We start from the raw sequence: 16,517 nt of genomic DNA on the forward strand, positions 1-16,517 counted from the left end.
CAATTCAAATAAGCAATTGTCAATAAGAATATAGGGTGAACACACAAGTCACACAAGTTCAATTTTAGATCACTGTCCCTATTTAAAGATTTTGAATGATACATTTACCAGAGACTTTAGATGGTGGATATCTTCTAGGGATTCCTTTAAAACAAATTCATGAAAGGGGCTTCATTTATTACAAATGGGAACAGAGCCAGGTACAAGATACCCTCAAAGGAGAAAAGTATACAGGTGCTCATGGGATCCAGCTAGCAGCTAAATACACAGTGATGTAGCTAGTGTATAGAAACAAGGGAAATTCATTTTTGTGACGTGAAACTCACTGAATTCAACATATTTTTTAAAAAGTGTCTCCTCTGTGCTGAGCACTGTTTGAGGAACTGGGGCTATATTGAACAAGTGAGATAAGATCCTCATACTCATGCAGTTTACATGCTAGAAGTATTTGAGAGGCAGGAGTGTGTGTGTATGTGTGAGTGTAGAAAATAAACAAACAAAAAATATCAGTTACTGAAGAGTACTATGGTAAAAATGAAAAAGAGAATGTATTAAAAGTGCCTGAGGGCTATTTTAGGGTGGATACTAGAAAGGGCCTTTCTGAGGAGTGGACGTTTATTTAGGTGGAGATTCCAGTGACAGGAAGAGGCAGCTATGCAGAGACCTAGGATAAAAGAACTCCAGGCAGGATTCCTATGCTGGAGCCAAGCCTGAAGTATTTGAGGAAAAAAGAAGGAATCATGATGTTTAGTATAAGGTGAGCAAGGAGCACAGTGGTATAAAACATGGTGTGAGAGGTGGACTTCCAGGGCCTCAAAAAACAGAGTAAGAAGTGCAGTTTGATCCTAAGAGCAATGGGAAACCACTGGAAAGTTTTACATGGGAGAATGCCTGGATCTGATTTAGGCATGACAATACTACTCTGACTACTAAGCAGAGAACAGACTACAGGCTCAGACAAGCAGAGAACACAGTTGGGATGTTATGGCATTTGCCAGGATAAGAGATGATGGCAACCTAGACTTGGATTGTAGCAGAGCAAAATAAAGAAAAGAGGTTGGATTTGGCACATACTATGTTTGGAGGGAACACCAATACTACTTGCTGAAGCTAGACATGGAGGTGGCTCAGAGAGACATAGCAGAGATTGACCCTGGTTTCTGACTTGAGTGAAGGTGAGGGGATGTTAGTGGCATTTTCTGAGATGAAGAATAATGTAGAAATAATAGATTTGTAGAACAAAATCAAATTACCTTTTGAATGCTTGGATCTGAGGTATGTTGGTAGCTAGGCAGATGAGTCTGGAATTAAGGGAGGGTAAGACTGGAGATATAAATTTGAGAGTTGCTGGAATGTAGAAATATTGGAAGCTATTATTAGTTATTATGCCTTAAAGATTAGGGCCATTCCAAAGGTCACCAGTGTCTATGGATCTCTGGATTGGCAGGGAATGGTGCATGCATGGAAATTAGAAGGGCCTCTCATAAAGACACAATTCTATCTGATTGTGAATAAAGAAATATCAACATCCTCCTATTTTCAGGAAAGGAAAGGACAATTCTTGCAAAGACATAGAAAAAATCAGAAATATAACTGGCTAACATTCAGGATGAAGATTTTTTTTTGTTTTCCATGAAGTATATACCTACTCACACATTCACTCCTCCACTCAACTCAAAAGCTGACGAAGCTCCCACCCTTGCCATATGTGTGCTGAACAACACAAGGAGGGGAGAGAGAGAGAGAGAAAAAAAAGTGAGGGAGACAGAGAGATATCACCCTTCCCTAGAGGAACTTGGAGAACAACCTGACCAGTCTTCAGTCCATGAGCTTTGAACCAGACCTGTGTGCTCTAAACATGGAGAATCAGCGTTCTTAGAAGAGCAGGTGTGCATCTGTGGGAATGGGATAATGAAATGAGAGGTACTGATATCTTTTGCTAGTTAAAGTTAACAAGAGAAATGATAAAAATAAAACCGATGTCTTCAGTTTTATAGTCAAATCATGATTTAATGCAAAAATCCAGATAATAGGAAACGATAGCAACATTACATTTAGAGAAGCGAAACATATGCTTAGTTAATAAGGATCTCTTCTGTCATGTCTTGGTCTGAAGGAGGAATATTTGTTAAAAATCCAGCTTACTTGTTTTAAAATGATGCAAATTTAATCATTCAAAAAGGAACATCAAATACAAGTTCTGTATTTTATTTTATTTATAAATTTTCTGTCTTTCATGCCTGGAAAATAAAAACCTTAAGCAATAGAAGAGAACTGGCAATTGACAATTGAAGAGGAAAGAAAAACGATGCCACTATCATCAGTCTAGAGTAGCCATGTAGATTACGATGACAGGCCAGACTGCCTCAGCCAGGCCAGCTGAGCCAGCGGAAACTGAGGTCAGTGGTTATTAATCATTTGTCAAAGACTGTAAGGCTTTATCAGATACTTACAGTTATAAGTATGTTTATGTTACACAAATATGTGGCAAAACTGCAAAGGAGTCAGGCCCTAACACAATCCGCAATGACATTTTAAAAAACTACGGATAAGCGATAAATCATAAAGCAAACACTTTAGAAAATCATGCCATTTATTATTCCTTGGGCATTCTAGAATTCTTTTCTATGTTATTTATTTCTATGAACATTAAGAACCTTACAAAGCCTTTAGCTACATTCCTTCTTCCCCCTGATTTTCCAATGAGTTGTAAAAATAGCGAGGATCATCAACATTTGAAATGAATGACTGGCAACTGACTCCATCCATACGAAGAGACAACCAGAACATAATCTCAGTTTATTTCATAAAACCTATTCCTGAGCAGAAATATCTTATGCTGTTCTGAAGAATCTACATAAACATATAAATAGATATGCCTAAGGGACAGCCCTAAACCTTGTAAACCAATAAATGGCATTTTAAAATAAATGACTTAAGGCTACAAACAGCATCCATTTTGCTCTGTTTGGCAGCATGCAAGTTTACATGCTAGGAAACATTTCTCAACATGAATGAACTGTGAAATTGTTTCCTACTATCCCACGCTTCTCTAAATTGTGTGAGATTATGTTAGCCATTTCTGCACCTTGCCATAGAGGCTGTCAGTGCCCTGAGAGGCAATGCTTGGTATATACTGGAGGCAAGAACCCTAGCATCTGAGATGCTGCTTAAATATCAGCGTATTAGGAAAAAATAATGAAAAATATCACCCCATGCTTAATAATGCAAGGGAAAATGGCTTTGTTGTAAATCTAGACACACAAGAGAATATGATGAGGTGAACCATATATATTTCAATTCTTAAATTGTACGTCGCAGGAAAATGATTATCATTGTATTCCACCTTGATCCAATGTCAAGTACTTCCCTATGAGTGTAAGTGAATTATTTTACCACGAGGAAAACAATATATGAATATATACAGTGTTTTAGCTATTTTCATACTAGAGCCAACTCTTTAAAACCCAAATTTACCTGCTTTGTGGACTGCATACTGTCTTTAATTTTAATCCTACACTCACAGAACTAAGAAGGCAATTATGTTGCAGAAATAAGAATCTTTCCAGAATAAAAATGTGAATGAGTCTGCATATGATGGCTCATGTCTGTAATCCCAGCACTTTGGGAGGTCGAGGTGGGAAGATTGCTGGATCCCAGGAGTTCAAGGACAGCCTTGGTAACATAGAGAGTCCTTGCCTCTACAAAAATTTAAAAAATATTAGCTGGGAGTGGTGGCACATGCCTATGGTACCAGCTACTCGGGAGGTTGAGGTGGGAGGATCAATCACTTGACTTCAAGGTTGCGGTGAGCCTCTGGGATTGTGCCACTGCACTCTAGCCTGGGCGACAGAGTGAGACCCTGACTCAAACAAAACAAAGCAAAAACAAAAAACAAAACCCAAAACAGAAAAACCCTTGGGTTCTTAGGTCTCCGGAGTAGTTGCAGATATTTCACTGAAGCACATGTGGCTATTTCACTTCTCAGAGGCCACCATCATGCTCTTCTCCCTGTGGAAGTGCACACACACACTGTCCCATCTCTACCACGCTGGAATTACTCTGGTCACAACCACACTTCATTCAAGAAATCAAGAGCCCGCCTGATTTTCATGTGTTGTTCAGAGTCTCCACATGTGGAATTTTCCATTTAGGATTCATGTTACATGCTTGTTTAACCAAGAGGGCAGGTTTTAGAGACTTAACTTCTCATTTTTTGTATCTTTTTCATATAAATTATCAGTATCCTGTAACTTTAAAGCTTAATTTTAAAGTTCTATATTTTAGGGGCTAAAGCATGGAGTACTACTATTAGAAAATATAATAAATATGAGTCTTAAGAAGAATCAGAACTTTCAATTTTATGTTAAATTACATGTGTTACATGATTCAATTCATCTCATTTTTATATGATGATATATGCTGACCTCATAATTTTATCATCTTCTGTATTTATGGCCTAATAATGCCTTCTTGCCAATTCTCCAAGCTGCTGAATTTATGAGCCAGGAGCCAAGTCATGTAATCTGCAGGTTTTCTGAACAGATATATAATAATTTTTCGGAAACTGGTAGATAACCTGCTGGCAAATGGGGCTGATTTTTTTTTCTTTAGAATTTGGCTTTTTCCTTTCACTATGTAGAAATGTAAGTTAATTTTTCTTAAATAAATGAACATTTTATTGGTTGTATAAGATATACTGTCTGTTTAATTGGTGAATTATCTTATGTTCTATCTTTTTGATAGTCTATCCTTGGGGATTCATTTGTAAGGCAGGTATCTAAAATTGCATGCTACCACATTTAAATATTCATTCACTCATTTACCCATGCAATATTTGTGGAGTATGCTTTCTATGCAGGACAGTGAAATAAAAGTAGTGTGATCCTTCAAAGGTAGGACTGATTTTTCAAAGTGAAATCTATAATGAGTCACATAAAAGTCACAGAATCATAAAATTGGACAGAATGTATACAACTCAAATCTTTTACATATGAGGGTATTCATAGTATTAAATAATGTCTGAAGAGGTCAAGAGGCTCGCCTAACTTCTCATACTAGGTTAGTGGCAGAATCAGGATAAGAATTAGGTCCCTTTTCTCCTTTTATTGAAACAAAAGCCTCTGCTTTCTAACATATCTCACTATCATTTTCATTTTTTCAGACTACAAATTCAGAATTTGTTATAATTTGGACCAAAGTTGGATTTCCAGTTACCTTGAAAGCTTACACACATAGAAAAAAAGAATTTGTTAGGCAAATCTAGATGAGCTGTAAGATTATAAGTGACATGTTCACCTATCAAGAGACAACTGGTGCTATGAATGTTAAAATACCTTCTTATCTATATTGAAATTCCACCTCAATTTCAAACATATCTATTTATAATAGTGGCAGTTCCTCCGACTAGGTAACATAAAAGAATGACCAGATCAGGTGTATGGAACAGGAACACTTAGAAGAGTTTACTAATAAAGAACATTTACTCTACCCATATCATGCATATTCTGGACGCCAATAAAAGTCCTATAATTCATTTAGGTGGTCTCCTACGAGCTATGTTAGTTTTGACTTGGTTAAGTGTTCTTTGCTGATTGGATCAGAAGTGATTACGTGACCCAAGCTAGGCCAATCACATTCTCTCCCTTGGAAAGTAGAAACTGGGATTCAGACATAGCCTGCCAGTCTTTGAACTGTAATATGTAAATTTGAGAGCTGTCAAGCAGCCATATGTGGACAGGGAAGCACAGAAAGCTGTTGCTTAGAGAGAAAAATGGAGCAGACGGGAGGAAGCAAGCAGAGACGGAGTAAGGAGACTGCCCTCCCTGCTTTCTGCTTCCTAGTTTCAGACCCATCCTGAGGTCTGGCTTCTCCTGGGTTCTAGGATACAACCTGTATATTATTTAGCAAATCCCTCCTGCCCCTCTCACTTTCTCCCTCTCTTTGTCTGTCTGTCTTTTAATACTGGCCCTATTGTTTTTTATTATGTGTAACTGAAGAGTCTTAATTCAGTCACTATGTAACAGATAACACACCCTTGAGCAAGAGCTACAATGCTATCCTTGATTTTGGACCATTCCATGGGACTACCCACAGCACAGGTTAAATAGCTTGATAATGAGATGCATTTGGATAATGAGATGGATAATGAGATGTATTACAGTAACTAAGATCTGTGGATGGAGTTCACAATAGACCAATTTTTCAATGAATAGTGATAAGGTAATATTGATTTATATGGATAAACTAGCTTATATAACTATTTATCAGAAAGCCACATATACTACATGTATTTAAAAACTCAAATTCAGATTTGCTTATTCCTAATGAGCCTAAAATAATGAGGTTTTCCTATATTGACAAATGACTTATAGGCCATTGACATTTTAAAAATAATGAAATAATTTCGAGATTATGAACTTTTGAAATTATTAAAAAAGAGAATGGCCATGTGAACTCATATATGTGATCTTGATAAATCACCTGAAGGTACCAGATTATATAAAAAAGATTTATATCTAAAATGTATTAAATATTAAATACCTATTAAAATGAAATATTTATGCAAATAAAATACAATGAGCAAATTAACACTTAAAGAGAGCTCACTATGTGCTAGGAACTGTGTTAAGAATTTGTCATGTATTAGTGCATTTGAACCATCCCAGAACACTGTAAGGTAATTATTATGCCTGAATTACTTTGAGCTAAATGACTTGCTCAAAGTCCCATAGTTAGTAAAAGGTAGCTGTCTAAACCTATGTAGACTATTACTACTACTTCACAATCTGAATAAGAATGGATGAACTAAGACTCTGAAAGAAAGAAACTTTGGAAACTCTTTGGAAGTTTTGGAAAACAATTTCATGAAAATTTCATGAAAACAATTTCAAGAAAAATGCGCAATCTTCTAAATAACTTGTCTACAAAAAAATTTATACTATTAATGAGTCTTACCGGGGATTAGAAGGAGAAGGTGGATGCATTTCTTTCTGATAGTGACGACCCTGGTTAACAGGCTATAAAAGAAAAATCATTTGTGAGTTATTAATCAGCATAATGCTGTATACATATATTTTCACATTCAATTTCATTACTGTAATTTTTTCCTGAGACACAATCCATAAGAAGAGGATGACTTTATTCTACAGACAAGTCAAAGGCTCTTCAGGAGATCCAGCAAACAGCAGAGTGGTGTGAATGAGAAAACACAGGTTATTTTAATGACCAGTCACTGGACTTGATAGCATTTGTGATGCAATTAAAGTTCATGTGTTGAAATCCTCCTCCTTGTGGAATTTTTATGCTGTTAACATTGGTTGATATTTCCAGATATAGCAAAACAAAGCAAGACAGCTCATGGAAATAATGCTGCATTGCAAGCATTGGTAATAACCCAGAGATACAGAAAATATATTTATGTCTCAATGTTGGTACATTTGCAAGGATAATTTCTATTACCACTACTGAGAATTACACATGTAAATCTTAGGTCAAGGTGGTCATTTTCCTCAAGTGTATAATACAACCTCCAGCATTAATCAATGAACTAAAAAAAGTGATGCCAATACCTCACAAAAATGTGAAATCTAAAATTTTCTTACCACAAGAAACCTTTAAGTTACTATCTATATCAAAACATAGCTAAATAACTATACCCCATGTAGCCTTAAACACTTGCCTTCAATAGAACTTGATCTTTTTCCTTTATTGCATAAAAGGAGATGATTCCATTCTGTTTCTGAACATTAGTGCTAAGTATTTATGTGGTTAACAACAGTGCAATTCCAATATGAAATCATTGTTAACATTCTCATTTTATTACAAGTTAGAGTTTGGTATACATTTTAAAATTGCACTTAAAGGGCTTTAGCTACTTCTTTACCCAATGGGGCTGGTGTTAAGGCTTTCTCAACCATAATAATGTGGCCCCATAGTGCTGAGGAAAACAGTGGTGCTGCTATATAGAGAGTCCATATGCCTTATTTTCTACATATTCGTTATTTTAATGGGTCCTAAAATATTAATGACATAGGTGATAGGAATTCTTCAGAGTAAACTGTCTTCCTCTATAAATAATCTTTTGGAAGTGCTCCTTTAACTTAAATCAAACACCCCATCTGATAATCACAGTCACTTAGCTTGACTACCTGTGATGCACCATGAATTTAAATGTACTCAGATACTTTGGTAATTGAACCAATATCAATGCATCACCATTTCAGTAATAAGAAACAACAGCTGGGAGAACAGTGGAAGGAAAAACATGTCATAAGACATATTTGATCTCACTAGAGAAATAAGACTTTCAGCAATTTGCAAGTGAAATTTGGTTCTATGATTTAGGCTTTATTATTTAGCAGCAAAAAAGAAATTAGCAAGCACAGGGCCTAACGGATTCTCTGGACCAACTCACACTGGTATAGAAATACTCCTGATAATAAATTCATTGGTATTCGTTGAGTATTTCAGCTGTATTTAGGCCTCCAGTGAATGGACCTCTGCCTATTTATTTTCAGAGGTATTTCCATAAATCTACATGCATAACCCATAACTCTATAAGCATAACAGTCCTGATATTCAGTCAAATTTCCATTCTTTAATTTTATACTATTGATTCTATTACCATCATTCCCAAGCCCCTATTCCAAATGTCTTACTCTATCCCTTGTGAAATGGAAATGGTTACAGAATCCTATCTTGTTTGTGACTCAGCTCTCACTTTAGATTATAGAGACTGGTCCCTTTCCATCTTTGCTCACGTTGATATAAAACAGCTTCAGTGATACAAAGAGTAAAAAACACAATCAATAAAGGAATCACATTCATAGTGATTTTTCAGTGTTAGAAATAAAAAAATAAACAATGGAAACTTTCCAAAGGAGGAAGAACTATCAACATGAATAGATGCAAAGGTGAACAACTGGTTGTCTGAAGCCAGATGTCCCATCCACAAATGATACCCATTGATGGAGTTCAGGACATACTACTCCAAAATATGACATCTGAGTATGTGAGAAAACGGCAGCAGCAGGAAGGTCATTCTCACATCCCTCGTTCTTCTCCCCTGAAACTGGTTATAGAATCTATTTGGAAAGATTTTTCTGACCTTCTCCTGGAGCAGGTCATAAGACCCTCATTTGAAAGGTGCCCTCCCTATACCTGGAGGGAAGTTTCCCCCAGTTTATTACCATTAGATCATATTCCCTTTGTCCAATCCTACTTCTCCATGACTTCCCACTCTTCATCAAACCTAGCATAAAAATATACAGGTTGAACTATTTCTCTGGTTTCTTCATTTCCTTATGTGTCACATAAAACTTACATCAAATAAATTTGTATGTTTTTCACTTGTTATTCTGTCCTTTGTTATAGGGGTCTTGGCTATGAACCTAGGATGGGTGAGGAAAGTATATTTTTCCTTCCCTACAATATGTTTCATACATATGTAGCAGTAAACCCATTTCTAGGTAAGTAACACTGTGTAAAAGTACCAGTGAAAGCAGTATAATTTATCATTTGATTTTGGAACTCAGTCATATCTAGATAATACTGCAAGTAGAGGCAAAAGGATGGCAACCAATCTCTACAAATAACTATGTCCATCATCATATCTGTGGTGACTGATATTTATTGAGCACTCGCTCCCTACTAATTCTTGATAGATATGATCTCATTTGATCCTCATAGCAATTCTATGAGATAGGATGAACAAATCCGTATAACAGAAGAGGAAATTCAGACACTGGTTGTTAATCCAGGATCTTGCCCGCCAGGAAATAGTGGAGCCAGGATTTGAATGCAGGCCTTCTGATTCCACAGCTTATCCTCTTAAACACTAGCCTGAAGTGTTTAATCCAGCTTGGGAGTACATCTATAGTATTGAATATCTAAGTTTTTGAATAACAATATGGCAAAATCAGTTCTGTTTGTGGAGGAAAAAAGTGGTCTTGAAATACACTTATTTGAAATATATATGACTATCTTCTTACCATAAAGTAAATCCATCTGATTTCATTCTCATGACATGTCACTATACATTTAAAATTGATGAAAATAAGTTTTGCCACATTACTACACTTAGAAGAAGCATAAGATATAATAGAAAGTACTCTGAGAATAAAAAAAGCATATGTCATGGGGTGACTTTCATAGTCACTAAACACAGAATAACTTGCACATTTCAATATTTTCTCCTGACAGCACAGATATTATACTGACTTTAATATCAGTTTTAGTATATCATTTCTATAGTTGTATAAGAACATCTGCTCATCTGATTTATCTGCAGCTTAGCATAATCAACTACTTACCTTTTTAATTCAGGAGGATTAAGAGAAAACTCATTACGCCAAAAAAAAGCTGAGAAGTTAATGAATCTGTAGATCAGAACAATTAAAACCTATTAACTATGAAGAGCCTGAAATGCCAATATATTATTTTTTTTGAATACCCAGCAGCCAGGAATATCAAGCAAAATGCTGATATCCTATTGAGCAAAGAAAAGAACAGATCCTGGAAACTCAGGACCTTGTCCTTTTGGTGGCGCTGTTGCTATGCACTAGTGCCAGGAAACCAGCACTCATGAAATTAACTACCACTGAGCACAAGAGAAGCTTTTCCACGATCAAGCTACTAGAAATTTCAGGGTGAGGGAGAGAAATGAAAGCTAAATAAAAGAAGAGGAGATAAGATAATCCTGTCATGGTAAAAGGTAAAGACAATATTTTTATCTTGCTATGTAAAACCTATGAAAATGGCAATAATGTTGTTGCAAGGTTAATCAAGACCATAAATAACTTGTCTGAAAAACCTCACCATATGCTTGTAATTTTATTAAGTGTATTTTCCCTCATTATTCTCCAAATATTATGCTCTGTAACATGCCATGTTGATGGATGTATGCAATGAGCTTTTCTCCCCCCCCCTCCACAAGCTGAGGAGACTTATGTGCTTCATACTTGGTTATGATAATTCTTTCTTTCTTTTCTTTTCTTTTTTTAAAGAGATGGGGTCTCACTATGTCATCCAGGCTGGCCTTGAACTCCTGGGCTAAAATCCTCCCACCTTAGTCTCCCAAGTAGCTTGGACTACAGGCGTGTGCCACCACACCCTGCTCAGGTTATGGGGATTCTTAACTTGAAAAGAATGACAGCTTTGGGGTATCTGATCACAGGGTGGCTGCACATTAGCATGCTTTTCTTGAATCTAGGTTTGAGGAGGGAGAGAAATAATGAAATAGTGAGAGTTTATTTGTAAGGCTCTGAGAGGGTCAGTCTGAATGCCAATGGTTGAACTCACATCAAAACAGGCACAACAGAATCTCTGCCCACTCTTACAGGCCTCAGTAGGCATAAAAGAGGAAAACGTCCAGAAATCTTTTCTGATCATTCCAGTGGCCCTTTGAGGAGAGCAACCTCAGGGGAACAGTGGTTTACAGTCAGTGTGAGCCTACTCTGCTAAGCACTGGGCACATGAATTCTATCTACTCATTCACTTGAGGAAGACCCTGTTCCTATTCCCATTTTATAGATGACTGTGTCAGTAAATGGCAGAGCTGGGATTTGAGCTCAAGTTTGCTGATCTAGAGTTAATATTCATTTGGTCATCACAAAAAGTAGTGTTACTGATAGTTATTTCTTTTCCTTAAAAGAAAATCACACACACACACATACACACACACACACACACACACACACACACACACACACACACACACACACACACGGCGTAGTTTTATGCTATTGTCAATCAAAATCCCTCACCAAGATAAAATTCACTTAAAAATCCATTATTACTAACTCCTAGCTCCCTTCCTAAGGCTGCCTAGAGCCCAGTTTTTGAATAAATCTCATGAGGGCTACACCTAACAGAAACTCTCCAAAATTGATTACTTGTAGCCTGGTTTCCACAGAAGTTGTAAAGTATTGTTTTAATTGAATTTGGTTCTAAGTTAGAAACTTTGAAAAATTTGTCTGTCAAAGGCCAATAGATTTCTCAGTAGGCTTGATTTATTTAGCAAGAGATGCCCGCAAAAGCCAATTTGCTATGAGAAATATGGTTACATTTAATTACACTTTTAAATGACTAATTTATTATATCTAAACACCTTTTAAACAGTACATATTATTCTGAAGTGTACAGATGCTGAGGAAAGCTGAGGAATCAAAGCTTGTGGTAAACAATAGATTTTGCTAAAGACTTCGTTTTACTCTGTATGGGCTTTCTGGTTTCAGACTGCAATGTGTACAAAGTCACCATGTGAAAAGGCTAAACTGAATGTGACCTGACTAAATCTCTTTTTCTTACTATTGGTAATCAGGCCTTGTTCAGGAAGAGAGTTTTCTTTTGGGTGTATATTTAATATTCATTTACCAAATCTTGAGTATAAAATATTGCCGGCATCACTCAGAATTTATTTAAGCAAAGCAAAGCTGATGTTTATTTTGGAATTTTGATGAAAATTACCGTATTTAGAGTAAAAAAGAAGTTTTCAAAAATATAACAAACTGATTCATTCAACCAATGACTGATAACCAGCCATGATGCCTCATGCCAGCCTTTGAGCTCAACATAGAAAGTATAAAAAGGTGGGGTTTTGCCTTCAAGGAATTTGTAAGCAGGCCTGGGGGATGTTAGTAACAGAGGTTAATTGATGTTATAAGTGTTATAATTGAGCCAGAAGATAATAGGAATCCAGAGAAGGAAGCAAATAATTCTGTGTAGGGTGAGTTGAGAGTTGAGAAGGGTTTCATGAAGCAGTGACGAGTGAGTTGGGCCTTCAAAAACAAGTAGAGGGATTAACAGGCAGAGCACAAAGGATTTCCATGTCAGTGGATAACACCGGTAGATACTTATCATTATACATCAGTCCAAATCCACAGAATGTGCAGCACCACAGTTCACTTAATGTGAACTATGGACTTTGGGTGATAATGTGTCAATGGAGGTTCATTAATTGTAACAAATTACCACTCTGGTTAGTAGGGGAGGCTGCCATGTGTTTGCAAAGGGTACATGGGAAAATCTCTAAACTTTCCTCTCATTTTGCTGTGAACCTACAACTGATCTAAGAAAATAAGGTCTTTAATAAAAAATATTGTGGCTCAGCCTGTAATCCTGCACCTTGGGAGGCTGAGGTGAGTGGATTGCCTGAGCCCACAGGTTTGAGACCCGCCTGGGCAACTTGGTGAAACTTCATCTCTACAGTAAATCAAAAAAATTAGCCGGATGTGGTAGCACGCGCCTGTAGTTCCAGCTACTTGGAAGGCTGAGGGGGAAGGATCGTCGGAGGCCTGCAGGTTGAGGCTGCAGCGGCCGGGAGTGGCCACTGCATTCTAGTCTGGGTGACAGAGTGAGACTCCAACTCAAAAAAAAAAAAAATCAGCCAAAAAACAAACAATACCCCAAACCCAAAAGCTGTGATCTAGGTAGAGAACAGAGATGGAGGATCATGCCAGGTAGAGAAAGGACATGAGTAATGGCATGATCTGAACAAAGGGTAAGGCTCACCGAGTGATGGGTAAGTCACACAGTGTGGCTAGAGGAGAGAGTGGTTTTCCTGTACATGTTGGATGGGGAGGGGGTGGGTAGTGATGGTGAGACAAACAAAACTCATTTCAAGTCCTCTTCAGGCTGATGGAGAAACAAGGGCACTAAGAAGAGGTTATCTTGCTGAGGAGAGACTCTACCGTCCCCTCCACAGACTTAACTCTGTTCCTTTTCAGAACTTGGAATTCCTTTCCCCTCTTGTCTTCACGGTGAACTTGAACTTATTCTTGAACTCTGGCTTACTGGTCACCTTCTCTGTGCAAGCATCCCTGAAACTCACCGGTAGAACAGCTTCCTCTCATGTGCTCCCTTAACTCCTTATTCTCTCATCACTCATTACCCTGAGTTACAGTGAGCTGTTTGCCTCTGCTTCCCTCCAAAACTGTATATATCTCAAGATTGGGCAAAACCTTATTTGCTCCCCTGCATCCAGTCTAGCTCACTAGCCATTGTATCAACTCAAAAATATGTATGGGATGAACTAATGTGAGACAGATAAGCAAATTGTTGAGAGAGTTATTGTGGAGCTATTCCTGGCTCTCGTGGTAAAGAGAAGGTGTGTCCCTCACAGTTAGGCCTGGAGAAGGGCTACAGTGGCTTTGCAGTTGAGTCTTAAGGATAATCAGGTGCAAGATACAGGGCTATGTGCAGAGTGCATTTAGGGAATTACAAGTGGGACTAAAGCATGGAGTGAAAGGTGAGAGATAAGTGAGAGATGGGGCTGAGAAGGGGCGGGTCTCAGATCATGGGATCCCTGTATGCCAAACTAAAGAGGCAATGGGGAATCACTGAAGGGCTTCACATAGAAAATATATCAGATCAGATCTGGGCTTTAGAAAGATCACTAAAATGAATAATAATGACAGATAACCTTTATTTATTAAATGCTTACTATGTCTCAGATACAATGTCAAGTGTAAGGTCACAGCTTGAATCTGAACCATGGCAATTTGATATTAGAACTGACGCTCCTAACTACCAGGCTATGGTGCTCGGACTAGAAGCACAAAGATGTTAAGGGACAAGAAAAATAAAGTGCATAATCTGTCATGGGTTAAGGAGGAAAAAAGTGCCAAGGTTGTATTAGGGATTAGGTAGGGAGGTTAAGAGGTAAAACGGAGAAAGGATTCTCAGGATGTGGAGACCAATTGGATGTGGGACGAAGAAGTGAGAAAAGTAAACATGTCTTCCAAATTTCTGGCTAGAGCACCAGGGTGGATGGTGACACACTGAGATACAAGAGAGCAGATATCATTGTGATAAAGAAAATTATGAGTTCTTTTACTTGTTTTTCACTTTTTGTACACTTATAAAGAGAAAGTCATGATTTCTTAAAAAGACCACAACAGTGCTTGTAAAATTATTCTATTTAAACCCTTTACAAGCAGCAAGATGTAGAGTTCTTTAAGGAATACAATTTTCCATTTGGTGATAGTTCTAATGTTATATAGACTGAATTTGATGCAGTACTAAACCTATCTTATGAATACCAAAGGTAGGCTTTTCAATATTTTCTCTGGCTTAAAAAAATAGACTTTTTAATTTCTCATTTGGTCAAATAGAGGGGTTATTAAGTTCATTACCTGGTGTTATTTTGGGCTGTACACTTTTAGAGCAGAGTAGTTGTCATGCAGAAGACTTCAGTCCTTGCTAGAACAGGACAGTGATGAGAACACGGTATCCAGGGCAACCAAGAGTTCAGCCTTTTCAGTCCATAAATAATCATTCCTCAGCTTGCCCTTTGTAATGTTGGTCTCTGAGCTACTTCATGACAGAATGAGCTCGATCAGGAGGCCACTGTTCTCTTTCTTACTTGCAGTTGAAATGACTGCTGAGGAATATTTTATAAGGAAGGCAATGCTTCAATCTATTGCAAACTGTGTTGGCAAAAATCTGCAACTGACTCTTATGATCTTAGCTCTGGCTACAAGGATAGTTACTCTGTAACCAGAGTAACTAGAACTCAGATATTTTTCCGGGGGCGGGGAGAGTGGTGGTGGATGCTCTTTGGCATCAAGGCTACTAAAGGTGTTATGTATGCTTGATAGCTGTGTTTAGTGAAAGCACAAATGAGGCAAGAGAAACCTGTAGAGCGTGCAAGGCAGGTATAAAAACACTAAAGAAAAACTGGTATCAACCCCCACCCCCCGCCCATCTCCTTAGAACCAATTTGAATATCTCCTCCATGAAGACTTGTAAGTTTTTTCCAGAGCACAGAAATCTCACCTTCCACAGGATATCTGGAAATCCAATGGACAGCACTAATTTGACAACTGAGTCATAAATGAAAAAAATCACCATATCATGGAGGTTAGGAGCTCATACTCAGGAGTCAGGCCAAATTAGGTCTGAATCACCTTACTTATGAGCCTCAGTTTTCTCATCTGGAAGTGGGACTCTAACAGTGCTTACTACACAAAGAAGCCTTAGATAACACATGTAAGGCATTAGGTGCTAGGGCCTCTGAGATTTCCAATATCTACAAAGATGCTGGAGACCTGGGAAAAATTCGCTTTAAACTACAAAAACAATTGCAAATTATATTTATTTAATTACTTAAAATCTAATTTATTCACTGTCAACTACACTTCAACTAAATCTTTATATATAGTTATATATGAGTCAAAATTATATGATTTTATATTTCCTTTAAAAATTATATAGTAAAAAAGTTATATTCATTTTTAGATGAAAGTATATTTTAGTCTGTCTGATATGATGTTGAATGTGGCCTTATAATTACATGTTCTTTGGGCTATGGAGGTAAATGGCTAGAGGTGCTTAAAGAAATGGTAGCTCTAATTACCATTTTAATAGCAATGATTTTATTATTTTGCTTTATGATATTTCTCATGCTGTCTCAGATTGTTCTGTTGGTGTTTGTACTTTGAGTTTCCAGTTAAGCTGTAAGATCCTTGAGGACTGTATTGTAGAGAATGGACATGGGGCTCCGCTTTGGGTTCCAC

The 16,517-nt window shown here is 37.3% G+C and overlaps 1 protein-coding gene across 1 annotated transcript in view; it reads right to left on the minus strand.

Annotated features, from left to right (window-relative positions):
* The window catches only part of CUNH3orf67 (chromosome unknown C3orf67 homolog), a 102,816-nt gene that overhangs the window by 39,603 nt on the left and 46,696 nt on the right, over nt 1-16,517 (minus strand). The window contains exon 9 of the mRNA XM_021708505.1: nt 6,958-7,019. Coding sequence (XP_021564180.1) covers nt 6,958-7,019 — 62 coding nt within the window. The remainder of the gene's footprint in view (nt 1-6,957; nt 7,020-16,517) is intronic.

The sequence above is a fragment of the Carlito syrichta genome, unplaced genomic scaffold (genome assembly GCF_000164805.1).
Source record: "Carlito syrichta isolate Samal-C Ts95f unplaced genomic scaffold, Tarsius_syrichta-2.0.1 Scaffold140504, whole genome shotgun sequence".
In the NCBI taxonomy this organism is placed as follows: domain Eukaryota; kingdom Metazoa; phylum Chordata; class Mammalia; order Primates; family Tarsiidae; genus Carlito; species Carlito syrichta.